The sequence below is a fragment of the Bombina bombina genome, chromosome 4 (genome assembly GCF_027579735.1).
Source record: "Bombina bombina isolate aBomBom1 chromosome 4, aBomBom1.pri, whole genome shotgun sequence".
NCBI lineage: Eukaryota > Metazoa > Chordata > Amphibia > Anura > Bombinatoridae > Bombina > Bombina bombina.
This window is the reverse complement of record NC_069502.1, coordinates 835633447-835647509: the sequence shown is the minus strand read 5'-3', so window position 1 is coordinate 835647509 and position 14063 is coordinate 835633447. Positions and strand designations below refer to the sequence as shown.

At 40.0% G+C, this 14063-nt stretch overlaps 1 protein-coding gene across 1 annotated transcript in view; it reads left to right on the top strand.

Moving 5' to 3' along the window:
• The window catches only part of LOC128657192 (zinc finger protein 432-like), a 219487-nt gene that overhangs the window by 65772 nt on the left and 139652 nt on the right, over positions 1-14063 (top strand). The window contains exon 6 of the mRNA XM_053711443.1: positions 1605-1697. Coding sequence (XP_053567418.1) covers positions 1605-1697 — 93 coding nt within the window. The remainder of the gene's footprint in view (positions 1-1604; positions 1698-14063) is intronic.

The window sequence follows — 14063 nt, the reverse complement described above, 5'->3', positions numbered from 1 at the left end:
TTAGTTCTCAATGTTCTTCAAGGGGTTCCGTTTGAACCCATGCATTCCATAGATATTAAGCTTTTATCTTGGAAAGTTTCGTTTTTAGTTGCTATCTCTTCTGCTCGAAGAGTTTCTGAGCTTTCTGCGTTACAATGTGATTCGCCTTATCTTATATTGCATTCGAGTAAGGTGGTTTTGTGTACTAAACCTGGATTCCTTCCTAAGGTTGTTTCAAATAAGAATATTAATCAGGAAATTGTTGTTCCTTCCTTGTGTCCTAATCCTTCTAAGAAGGAACATCTGTTACATAACTTGGATGTGGTTCGGGCCTTGAAGTTTTACTTACAAGCGACCAAGGATTTCCGTCAAACATCTTCTCTATTCGTTGTTTATTCTGGAAAGCGTAGGGGTCAAAAAAGCTACGGCTACCTCTCTTTCTTTTTGGCTGAAAAGCATCATCCGCCTGGCATACGAGACTGCTGGACAGCAGCCCCCTGAAAAAAGTTACGGCTCATTCTACTAGAGCTGTGGCTTCCACATGGGTTTTTAAAAACGATGCTTCTGTTGAACAGATTTGTAAGGCTGCGACTTGGTCCTCCCTTCATACTTTTTCCAAATTTTACAAATTTGATACTTTTGCTTCTTCTGAGGCTATTTTTGGGAGAAAAGTTCTTCAAGCAGTGGTGCCTTCCGTTTTAGGTATCTGTCTTGTCCCTCCAATTCATCCGTGTCCTGTTGCTTTGGTATTGTATCCCACAAGTAAGGATGAATCCGTGGACTCGTATCTTGTAGAAGAAAAGGAAATTTATGCTTACCTGATAAATTGATTTCTTCTACAATACGACGAGTCCACGGCCCTACCTGTCATTTTGAGACAGATTATATTTTATTTCTTAAAACTTCAGTCACCTCTGCACCGTTTAGCTTTTCTTTTCTCTTCCTATACCTTTGGTCGAATGACTGGGGGTGGAGAGAAGGGAGGAGCTATATATACAGCTCTGCTGTGGTGCTCTTTGCCACTTCCTGTTAGCAGGAGGATAATATCCCACAAGTAAGGATGAATCCGTGGACTCGTCGTATCGTAGAAGAAATCAATTTATCAGGTAAGCATACATTTCCTTTTTATTATTTATTTTGTCCCCTTTTCCTGTAATTCCATTCTGAAATTTGTGATTTTTTCAGTTCTTGTTAGAGATGGAAGTGCTGAGCACTGTTCTATTCCACACAGCCATTGGCTGCACACTCTAGAGACCTATTGATAACTGTCCCTAATTGCCAAATCATAGACGGTAACATAAGTTACAACATGGCAGCTCCCATTGTTTAATAGACGCTAAAACTTTACACTTATTGTGACAATATTTAAACTTTAAACAATACATCAATGTGTTATTTTCAGAATAATCTTTTCTTTGTATCCACCATTCTACCTAGCATTTATTTAGTGTTTAATGTCCCTTTAATCTTTACTAATAATTATGTAAAGGATAGACCTGAAGGCAGACTAATTCTAATCATATAATACTGATGTGTTGTGTAATATCACTGTGTAATCAGATGTGTGTGACCTTACTGCTCTTAAATCCATTTAATAACAAAATTGTATTATTTCTTATAACTAGCAGGTCACAGAGATGAAAATCTAGACACAGAAGCACATGCAGACCTTGTACAGAATATTCAGCCAGTGGAGACCGCATCAGACATTGCTGCAGGTAAGGGATCTATGGCAGATTCTTTGAAAACTCAGATTCTGAAATAATTTAATTGCAGTTAATAATTTTGTCACTGATGGACCTCAAGACCCACAGATATAAACTCTAAAATATCAATATTCATTTGTATATTTACTAACTGGGTACAATGAACAAATACTCTGAACAAACACATTTTCCAGCCACGAATTTCTTTTAAAAGACCTTTATTTTCTTAGACAGGGTCCTAAAGTGCAAACAAACAAACAACGTTTCAAACCTGCAATAGGTTCTTAGTCATGTGATCTCTATTATGTACAGGTGTGCTTCTTTTATACCTGTGCGCTGCTAATTAATTGCTAACTAGATTATACTGCCATCATGTGATTATTTTATAGTATACATGCGTGCAATTTTACATTCATTAATTCCACATTTGCAGCTTGAGTACATATAATTAAAATACAATTTCAAATATAATTAAAAAAACCTATACATAAACAAATTTAAAATGATATCAGAATCATGCACATATATGTATTTGTTAACAGGCTATTTATATGAATAGAGACCAGTCAAAATCTTTATTCGATCCTTTTTGTATAAGGGAGACAAGTATTTTAATCCAGAACATTTCCCTTTTTTTTTTTTTTTTTTTAAATAAATCATTTTTTATTGAGGGTTTTTTATAATGACAACATAAAAAATATGACACATAAATATTACAATACATAGCAATGATTGCCTCACCAACAATATGACAAGAAAGGGAAACATATAATAAGTGTCAAGGTATAGTTGAAAACCTCCTTTCTCCTGTTAAGTGTAGTCAGTCCACGGGTCATCCATTACTTATGGGATTATAACTCCTCCCTAACAGGAAGTGCAAGAGGATCACCCAAGCAGAGCTGCTATATAGCTCCTCCCCTCTACGTCATACCCAGTCATTCTCTTGCACCTAACTAATAGATAGGATGTGTGAGAGGACAGTGGTTATTAAAACTTAGTTTTTATTTCTTCAATCAAAAGTTTGTTATTTTAAACGGCACCGGAGTGTGTTGTTTTTTCTCAGGCAGCATTAGAAGAAGAATCTACCTGAGTTTGTGTATGATCTTAGCGGACGTAACTAAGATCCATTTGCTGTTCTCGGCCATTCTGAGGAGCGAGGTAACTTCAGAACAGGGGACAGCGGGCAGGGTTCACCTGCAAAGAGGTATGTTGCAGTATATTATTTTCTAAGGAATGGAATTGACTGAGAAAATACTGCTAATACCGATAAAATGTAAGTACAGCCTTAAATGCAGTAGTAGCAACTGGTATCAGGCTGTTATATATGTATGTTGGCACTGAAGTATTTCTGGGGAATGGCACTTCACTAAGAAAATACTGTATACATATAACTTATAGCCTTTCTGCAGTGATAGCGACTAGCAACAGGCTTTTATTATCATTTCATATATTTATATTTAAAACGTTTACTGGCAGGTTAATCGTTTTTCTCTCTGAGGTACTTGGTGAAAAATTTATGGGCATTATTTTCCACTTGGCTGTCGTTTATTTTGAATAAAATCAGTTTACTGAGCTTCCCCACTGTTGTATTATGAGTGGGAGGGGCCTATTTTGGCGCTTTTACTACGCATTAAAAATTCAGTCACAGTCTTCCTTATTCTCCCTGCATGATCCAGGACGTCTCTGCAGAGCTCAGGGGTCTCCAAAACTAGTTTTGAGGGAGGTAATCACTCACAGCAGACCTGTGAGACTGTGTTTTGACTGTGATAAAAACGTATATATTATAGTTGTTATCCGTTGTTCTTGGTATTAAGGGGTTAATCATCCATTTGCTAGTGGGTGCATTCCTTTGCTAAATTAATGCATTTACTGTAAAAATTTGGTTTCTATAACTAATCCGGTTCATTGTTATTGCAACTGTGACAGTTTTTTGTGTGCTTTTTAAAGGCACAGTAACGTTTTTTATATTGCTTGAAAATTGTTTTGAAAAGTATTTTCCAAGCTTGCTAGTCTAACTGCTAGTTTGTTTAAACATGTCTGACACAGAGGAATCTCTTTGTGCAATATGTTCAAAGGCCAATGTGGAGCCCAATAGAAATTTGTGTACTAATTGCATTGATGCTACTTTAAATAAAAGCCAATCTGTACATGTTAAGAAAATTTCACCAGACAACGAGGGGAAAGTTATGCCGACTAACTCTCCTCACGTGTCAGTACCTGCATCTCCCGCTCAGGAGGTGCGTGATATTGTGACGCCAAGTACATCAGGGCGGCCATTACAAATCACTTTACAAGACATGGCTAATGTTATGACTGAAGTTTTATCTAAATTGCCAGAACTTAGAGGTAAACGCGACCACTCTGGGGTGAGAACAGAGTACGCTGATAATGTTAGAGCCATGTCTGATACTGCGTCACAAATGGCAGAGCATGAAGACGGAGAGCTTCATTCTGTAGGTGATGGATCTGATCCAAATAGACTGGACTCAGACATTTCAAATTTTAAATTTAAGCTTGAGAACCTCCGTGTACTATTAGGGGAGGTATTAGCGGCTCTGAATGATTGTAACACGGTTGCAATCCCAGAGAAATTATGTAGGCTGGATAGATACTATGCGGTACCGGCGTGTACTGACTTCTTTCCTATACCTAAAAGGCTTACAGAGATTATTAACAAGGAGTGGGATAGGCCCGGTGTACCCTTTCCCCCCCCCTCCTATATTTAGAAAAATGTTTCCAATAGACGCTACCACACGGGACTTATGGCAGACGGTCCCTAAGGTGGAGGGAGCAGTTTCTACTCTGGCTAAGCGTACCACTATCCCGGTGGAGGATAGCTGTGCCTTTTCAGATCCAATGGATAAAAAGTTAGAGGGTTACCTTAAGAAAATGTTTACTCAACAAGGTTTTATATTACAACCCCTCGCATGCATTGCGCCTGTCACGGCTGCGGCGGCATTCTGGTTTGAGTCTCTGGAAGAGACCCTTGAGACAGCTCCATTGGATGAGATTATAAACAAGCTTAAAACCCTTAAGCTAGCTAATTCATTTATTTCTGATGCCGTAGTACATCTAACTAAGCTTACGGCTAAGAATTCCGGATTCGCCATTCAGGCGCGCAGAGCGCTGTGGCTAAAATCCTCGTCAGCTGATGTGACTTCTAAATCTAAATTGCTTAACATACCTTTCAAAGGGCAGACATTATTCGGGCCCGGTTTGAAAGAAATTATCGCTGACATTACTGGAGGTAAGGGCCATGCCCTGCCTCAAGACAGAGCCAAACCAAGGGCTAGACAGTCTAATTTTCGTGCCTTTCGTAACTTCAAGGCAGGAGCAGCATCAACTTCCTCCGCTCCAAAACAGGAAGGAACTGTTGCTCGCTACAGACAGGGCTGGAAACCTAACCAGACCTGGAACAAGGGCAAGCAGGCCAGAAAACCTGCTGCTGCCCCTAAGACAGCATGAAGTGAGGGCCCCCAATCCGGAAGCGGATCTAGTGGGGGGCAGACTTTCTCTCTTCGCCCAGGCTTGGGCAAGAGATGTCCAGGATCCCTGGGCGTTAGAGATCATATCTCAGGGATATCTTCTGGACTTCAAAGCTTCTCCTCCAAAAGGGAGATTTCATCTTTCAAGGTTGTCAACAAACAAGATAAAGAAAGAGGCGTTACTACGCTGTGTACAAGATCTTTTACTAATGGGAGTGATCCACCCGGTTCCGCGGTCGGAGCACGGACAAGGGTTTTACTCAAATCTGTTTGTGGTTCCCAAGAAAGAAGGAACCTTCAGACCAATCTTGGATTTAAAGATCCTAAACAAATTCCTAAGAGTTCCATCGTTCAAAATGGAAACTATTCGGACAATCTTACCCATGATCCAAAAGGGTCAGTACATGACCACAGTGCATTTAAAGGATGCCTACCTTCACATACCGATTCACAAAGATCATTACCGGTACCTAAGGTTTGCCTTCCTAGACAGGCATTACCAGTTTGTAGCTCTTCCCTTCGGGTTAGCTACTGCTCCAAGAATCTTTACAAAGGTTCTGGGTTCTCTTCTGGCGGTACTAAGACCGCGAGGAATATCGGTAGCTCCGTACCTAGACGACATTCTGATACAAGCGTCAAGTTTCCAAACTGCCAAGTCTCATACAGAGTTTGTACTGGCATTTCTAAGGTCACATGGGTGGAAAGTGAACGAAGAAAAGAGTTCTCTATTGCCACTCACAAGAGTTCCCTTCTTAGGGACTCTTATAGATTCTGTAGAAATGAAAATTTACCTGACAGAAGACAGGTTAACAAAACTTCTAAATGCTTGCCGTGTCCTTCATTCCATTCCACACCCGTCAGTGGCTCAATGCATGGAGGTAATAGGCTTAATGGTAGTGGCAATGGACATAGTACCCTTTGCACGCCTGCATCTCAGACCACTGCAATTGTGCATGCTAAATCAGTGGAATGGGGATTACTCAGATTTGTCCCCTATGCTGAATCTGGATCAAGAGACCAGAAATTCTCTTCTATGGTGGCTCTCTCGGCCACATCTGTCCAAGGGGATGCCCTTCAACAGGCCAGATTGGACGATTGTAACAACAGACGCCAGCCTGATAGGTTGGGGCGCTGTCTGGAATTCCCTGAAGACTCAGGGATCATGGACTCAGGAGGAGAGTCTCCTTCCCATAAATATTCTGGAATTAAGAGCAGTCTTCAATGCCCTTCTGGCTTGGCCTCAGTTAGCAACTCTGAGGTTCATCAGGTTTCAGTCGGACAACATCACGACTGTGGCTTACATCAACCATCAGGGAGGGACAAGGAGTTCCCTAGCGATGATGGAAGTCTCAAAGATAATTCACTGGGCAGAGTCTCACTCTTGCCACCTATCAGCGATCTACATCCCAGGCGTGGAGAACTGGGAAGCGGATTTTCTAAGTCGCCAGACTTTTCATCCGGGGGAGTGGGAACTTCATCCGGAGGTCTTTGCCCAAATACTTCAGCGTTGGGGCAAACCAGATCTGGATCTCATGGCGTCTCGCCAGAACGCCAAACTTCCTTGTTACGGATCCAGGTCCAGAGACCCGGGAGCGATTCTGATAGATGCTCTGACAGCACCTTGGGTCTTCAACATGGCTTATGTATTTCCACCCTTCCCGATGCTTCCTCGATTGATTGCCAGGATCAAACAGGAGAGAGCATCGGTGATTCTAATAGCGCCTGCGTGGCCACGCAGGACCTGGTATGCAGACCTAGTGGACATGTCGTCCTGTCCACCATGGTCTCTACCTCTGAGACAGGACCTTCTGGTGCAGGGTCCTTTCAAACATCCAAATCTAATTTCTCTGAGGCTGACTGCATGGAGATTGAACGCTTGATTCTATCAAAGCGTGGATTCTCGGAGTCAGTGATTGATACCTTAATACAGGCTAGGAAGCCTGTTACCAGGAAAATTTACCATAAAATATGGCGCAAATACTTGCATTGGTGCGAATCCAAGAGTTACTCATGGAGTAAGGTTAGGATTCCTAGGATATTGTCTTTTCTACAAGAAGGTTTAGAAAAGGGTTTATCCGCTAGTTCGTTAAAGGGACAGATCTCAGCTTTGTCCATCCTTTTACACAAACGTCTGTCAGAAGTTCCAGACGTTCAGGCTTTTTGTCAGGCTTTGGCCAGGATTAAGCCTGTATTTAAAACTGTTGCTCCGCCATGGAGCTTAAACTTAGTTCTTAACGTTTTACAAGGTGTTCCGTTTGAACCCCTTCATTCCATTGATATCAAACTGTTATCTTGGAAAGTTCTGTTTTTAATGGCTATTTCCTCGGCTCGAAGAGTCTCTGAGTTATCTGCCTTACATTGTGATTCTCCTTATCTGATTTTCCATTCAGACAAGGTAGTTCTGCATACTAAACCTGGGTTCTTACCTAAGGTAGTCACTAACAGGAATATCAATCAAGAGATTGTTGTTCCTTCATTGTGTCCTAATCCTTCCTCAAAGAAGGAACGACTTCTGCACAATCTGGACGTTGTCCGTGCCCTGAAATTTTATTTGCAGGCAACTAAAGATTTTCGACAAACTTCTTCCCTGTTTGTCGTTTATTCTGGACAGAGGAGAGGTCAAAAGGCTTCGGCTACCTCTCTCTCCTTCTGGCTTCGTAGTATAATACGTTTAGCCTATGAGACTGCTGGACAGCAGCCTCCTGAAAGAATTACAGCTCATTCTACCAGAGCTGTGGCTTCCACTTGGGCCTTTAAAAATGAGGCCTCTGTTGAACAGATTTGCAAGTCTGCGACTTGGTCTTCACTTCACACTTTTTCCAAATTTTACAAATTTGACACTTTTGCTTCTTCGGAGGCTGTTTTTGGGAGAAAGGTTCTTCAGGCAGTGGTTCCTTCCGTATAAAGATCCTGCCTGTCCCTCCCGTCATCCGTGTACTTTTAGCTTTGGTATTGGTATCCCATAAGTAATGGATGACCCGTGGACTGACTACACTTAACAGGAGAAAACAAAATTTATGCTTACCTGATAAATTCCTTTCTCCTGTAGTGTAGTCAGTCCACGGCCCGCCCTGTTTTTTATGGCAGGTCTAAATTTAAAATTATACTCCAGTCACCACTACACCCTATAGTTTCTCCTTTCTCGTTTGGTTTTCGGTCGAATGACTGGATATGACGTAGAGGGGAGGAGCTATATAGCAGCTCTGCTTGGGTGATCCTCTTGCACTTCCTGTTAGGGAGGAGTTATAATCCCATAAGTAATGGCTGACCCGTGGACTGACTACACTACAGGAGAAAGGAATTTATCAGGTAAGCATAAATTTTGTTTTTATGTTTTTTATAGCATAATGGAAGTAGCTATTATTCCAGGCCATTGTGCTAAAACACATTCTGAAGGATCACTGTAACTACTAAGAAGACCCAATTTATTATGGGCTTATTGAGACCTTAACTATCTAGATCGTCAAAGAATTAAATGCGTGTTATTATTAAAGGGTCTTGATACCAAGAACAAAGTGTAGAGCAAGGGGGAAATTGGGGGAGTGTCAGCGGGTAAGCACCGCTATATAGGTAATTTTTCTATGTAACAATATTATTAAGTACTTAAGTTTATATGCTGAAAACATCAAGAACAACAATGTAAATAGCAATGGTCAGTCGCAATAGGGGGGCGGAAGACCATAAAAATGGTAATTAACAAAGTCAGTTAGTTATCATAACATAATACATGGCGTACATCACTAATTTGTAATGATTATCAAGAAGGAGCGGGTATGGCGCCTATTCAGTTAGTGTAATAATTAGGTTTACTATTCAAGGCTTCAAAATGATATTAGATTGAGATCATAAATATATTAATATAGGGATACGGATATATGTAAAATATCAACGTTTTGGTCCCCAATATGAGGCTCATTTTACATACCTATGGCATTTAGGTTACAACCACTACAAGTAAGGGGTGTAATTTGTATCTCCCCTCAGGGATTGTTGTCTCCACTGGACACAGACGGAAAAGGGGTATTGAGTATGACCCACTCTGATATACAGAGTGGGAAAGGGTGAGGGGAGATACCTTTCCTGGCTTTTATCTTAGTAAAATTTTTGGCTATGGGTGGTATAAAAATAGCAAATTGTATTTCGGCTATCAAGAAGAATATAAGCTCATGTCTATGTACCTTATACATCCCACCTTAAATAATATAGAAGCTAATCAATAATATTCCCTGGCTAAAATTACCAGTAGTAACACCTAAGAACCACTTGTGTGGTGTGATAGTATAATCTAGCTCAGTCGGATCCCTTTTAAGAAGTATAGGAGAAGTTCTATGAGTGATCAGGTGAGTTAATGAACTAAATGTTTAAAGGAACATATAGGGATAATGGGCTACTACATACTGGGGGCTCTTAATAATACTTGTTGGATAAGGATAGACATATTCTATTCTGAGTACTGATCTGAGTGTTGTCAAGAATGTAGTTCAATAATGTATAAATACTAGGGACTAGACCTATCTTTTCTGTGCAAGAGCTGGTCTAAGGATTATAAATATACTAAAATGGCACTATAAGGAAGTTTCTCCATATGCACTGAGAGGGAGTAGTCATAGACAATACTTAATATCTCACGTGTGTAATGCGTACAAAAGGCTATGGCTTTTGCATAATATATATATATATATATATATATATATATATATCTATATATATATATATATATATATCTATATATCTAAAATTAAGGTAAATAGTAGGTAGTTTTACCCTGAAGCATCTCTGAAAACTGTATGCCTAATTAAAACATATAATATGAGCAAACCTGCAGGGAGTATCTCTTGTTGAGTGGATTTATAGGGAAATGCTTCATGCATGTAATCTTAGTTTTAGCAAACAAAACCTCTGTCTATAGGTATATACCAGTTTAGATAATATAATGTGGCTACAGCCTATGTTAAACTAAATAAATATTAACTATAACATAAATTTCTTCAGTGGGGTATAAACACTAGCCAATAACTTTCATAACCCATATATATAGCAGGGGCCAACATTAATAGATAAATTACCCAGTTGTAAGTAGATGGTGAGAGTCTTTAAGTTCAGAGGCCCTGACGGGAGATAGTGTCTTAAGCATGCAAAAATAAGGGCTAAACAAAGCAACCAAAGAATAATAAAACTTCAGCGTCAATATGATAACCTAATGTGTAAGTACCAAACATTACATTATATACAGTAAGGCATGATGGAATAGTCTATGTAACTTTTAGAGGAGTGCTATATGCTATCTTATACTAGATGAGGTGACAATAGCTATACAGTCAAATACATTTCTATATTCTCTGATATTTAGCCTAAATTTACAGGTTAAACGTCTAAACACAAGTCCTCCATCTCACGTATACTAATAAAACACAAGTCTTAATAGTAAACAGGTCAATATGTAACAGCAATAAGAGGGGGTGAGTGCCTCTGCCTATATGGCTAGTGTAGGCTAAAGAACAAACCTGGGCATGACATATTGTTTATTCTATACAAGCTGAGCCTGTATACTAGCTGACGCACTCAAATAAACAAGTGCTTAAGTACAATATGGGACTTAAAAATTCAGCAGCATGTGTATGAAAACTTTTCATCAAACAGTTCAAAAACTTGTTGCATGTTTAGAATAGACCTGGGGAGGAAAACGTTAATTCAGCTAAAGGAGTATGTAATATCCAAAGTATACCAATAGGCAAGCGTGAGGTACAATATGTTGGGCACTCTTATCAAACTGGCCAGCTTTCATTAAAATGCCCAAAAAAAACAAAAAACAGTAGAAACCTAGCGTTTGAATCAGGCTGCATATTCAAAATTATTTGCAAGTCACCAAACCTTTGATGCCATCCTAAAAATGTTTTGGGAGAAAGAAAGGTCTCCTACATAGGATATGAACCTCACATTAATCAGGGTCACAGAGCAGCATGAGGAGAATGTGCCTTTGATCAGAATAAGTACATGAGATCTCATACTGAGGATTGTATTTTCGCAATAGCAGCATGGTGTCCCCGGACTCTGCTGCACCACATCTCATGTATAGTGCTAACCAACTCCACGTTTGTCCAGTTTACTCCGATGTGTGGGTGCTTGCAGCAAATAAACTGATCTAGTTCCAGCAGGCAGCGAAGCAAGCAAGGCCAAGTCGGGTGTGTGATCTACACGTCCATGGTGAGTTGCGCTGCGATGATGGCCGAGAGCATAAGAAGTGATGTGAAATTTCAGCCCTCTGCTGCACGCAGGAGCTACGGGTTTATCCAGATACCGACCAGTGTCCGAGATAACATGACAAATAGATCTGATGTGTAGGGTCTCCAGGGCACCGTGTTTCACTAAGTGAAGGGGATGTTCTGCTTCTGCCTCTGGCTGTCTTCCCTTGAGCTCTGTCGCCTCTGGGAGTGAAAGAAGCTTGTCTCGCGGCTCAGGGTAGTCTGAAGGCATTCTATTTTGAGACGCCATGTTTTGGTCTCCCGTGCTAATGAATAATAACCCCTCCTCGATAGGCCGGGCTGCTGAGGCTCTATCCTCACTTCTGCATGCTGCAGCAAGCTCCTCAAAGTAGCCATCCAACTTGAGATCTAAGTATTTAAGTAAGGACATCAGTGTGGCGTATGTGTCCTCCATAGCTGGAACTCAAACAGAGCCACAGGACCATGCGCCTATAGCTCTAGATCGTATAATTATGGTGCGGATAGCCTGCTCTGGAGATCTGCAGAGTAGTTTCCTATCATACTAGGAGTAACTAGAAAGCTGTAGAAATAGTTGTTAGCCAAATATTAAGTAGTAGCTGACCTCTTCAGTTCGCTAATGCTCAGAGCTCCATGAGATAGCGACCGTCCATGTTGGTAGTTGGCTCCGCCCCCCCCATTTCCCTCTTTTTAAGCAACAATTCCCTATCACCTCCTCTCCTGGGTCTAGTGACATGTTCAATCACTTGAAACCTAAGTTGATTAAAGGGACACTAAACCAAAAAAAAATCTTTTGTGATTCAGATAGAGCATGCAACTTTCTAATTTACTCCTATTATCAAATTTTATTCATTCTCTTGGTATCTTTATTTGAAAAGCAAGAATGAAAGTTTAGATGCCGGCCCATTTTTGGTGAACAACCTGTGTTGTTCTTGCTGATTGGTGGATACATTCACCCACCAATAAACAAGTGCTGTCCAGGGTCTGAACCAATAATTGTCTGGCTCTTTAGCTTAGATGCCTTCTTTTTTAAATAAAGATAGCAAGAGAACATGAAAAATTGATAATAGGAGTAAATGAGAAAGTTGCTTAAAATTGCACGCTCTCTCTGAATCACGAAAGTAAAAATTTGGGTTCAGTGTCCCTTTAATGTTATGACCCATGGAGAGGAAAGAGGTGCATCCTTATTTTTCAGTCTTACATTGGACTTATGTTCGGTAATTTGTTCTGACTTCCCTGCACGTTTCCCCTACATAAATCCTGGCACACGGACATTTAATGATATAGATTACAAAAGCTGATCTGTATGTTAGAAAATCTCTGATTTTGAATTTATTACCATTTATTGGGTGTACAAAATTCTCTCCTTTGATAATAGAACTGCAATGACTGCAATGTAAACAGGGAGAGCATCCAGTTTTAGTCTGTCCAGTTGTATTTTGGAAACTCACTCTACTGCTGCCAATATCTGTGTGAACAATGGTGTCTTTTCAAGTTTTTCTTAAAAACTATTTACTTGGGGATTACACTCTTTTAAAATGTATCAATTTTTCCTAAGTATATTTTAAATTCTAGGGCCTAGATTATTGTACTGTGCTACAAAAATCATTCTATCATTTTTGTTATTTTTATTTTTCTCTTTGTATTTGGCAATTTGTTTGTAGTCCTCAATTTCATTCACAGATTTTAGTTGTTCATTAATTAATTATTCTGGGTAACTCCTCAACACACATTTATTGGCCATTTCTTTTAACCTATCCTCACATTTTTTACTATCAGAGACAATTCTCTTCACTCTTAAAAATTGGCTTCTAGGTATCGCTCTTAATGTGTTGATTCAATGGGAACTTTCATACTGTAGAATATTATTGTTATCAGTTGGTTTGGTGTACAAATCCGTTCTGAGGAATCCCTTTTCTACATACACATAAGTGTCTAAAAATTGTATGCCTACCTCACTCATATTAAAAGTGAATTTCTCCTACATTGGTGTATCCGGTCCACGGCTTCATCCTTACTTGTGGGATATTCTCATTCCCTACAGGAAGTGGCAAAGAGAGCACACAGCAGAGCTGTCCATATAGCTCCGCCCCCCCAGTCATTCTCTTTGCCGCTCTAACAAGTAGCATCTCCACGGGGGTGTTAAAGAGTATGTGGTGTTAGTTGTAGTTTTTTATTTCTTCTATCAAGAGTTTGTTATTTTAAAATAGTGCCGGCTTGTACTATTATGAAGATTTCTGCTGAGAGGAATATGATTTTAGCACCAGTAACTAAAATCCATTGCTGTTCCCACACAGGACTGTTGAATACCAGAAAACATCAGTTGGGGGGAACAGTTTGCAGGCTTAACTGCTTCAGGTATGATCAGTCATTTTTCTAACAAGACCATGTAATGCTAGAAGACTGTCAGAAATTCCCTCATGGATAGGTAAGCCATTTTTCTTAGACTCTGTATAAAATGATGGCTTATATTAAGGGCTCTATGCTGGTTGACACTATTGTGGGCTTAATCGATTGCTTTTTAGCATGTTTTCAGTATATATAAGGTGTTTTTTCAGACTTTAAAACACTTTTGGGGTTTAATTTGCGCCTGGCACTTATTTGGACACCTAATCTAGTCAGAAAGGCCCTTCCACTCTAGAATGAAGGAGGAGGCCTCATTTTCGCGCCTC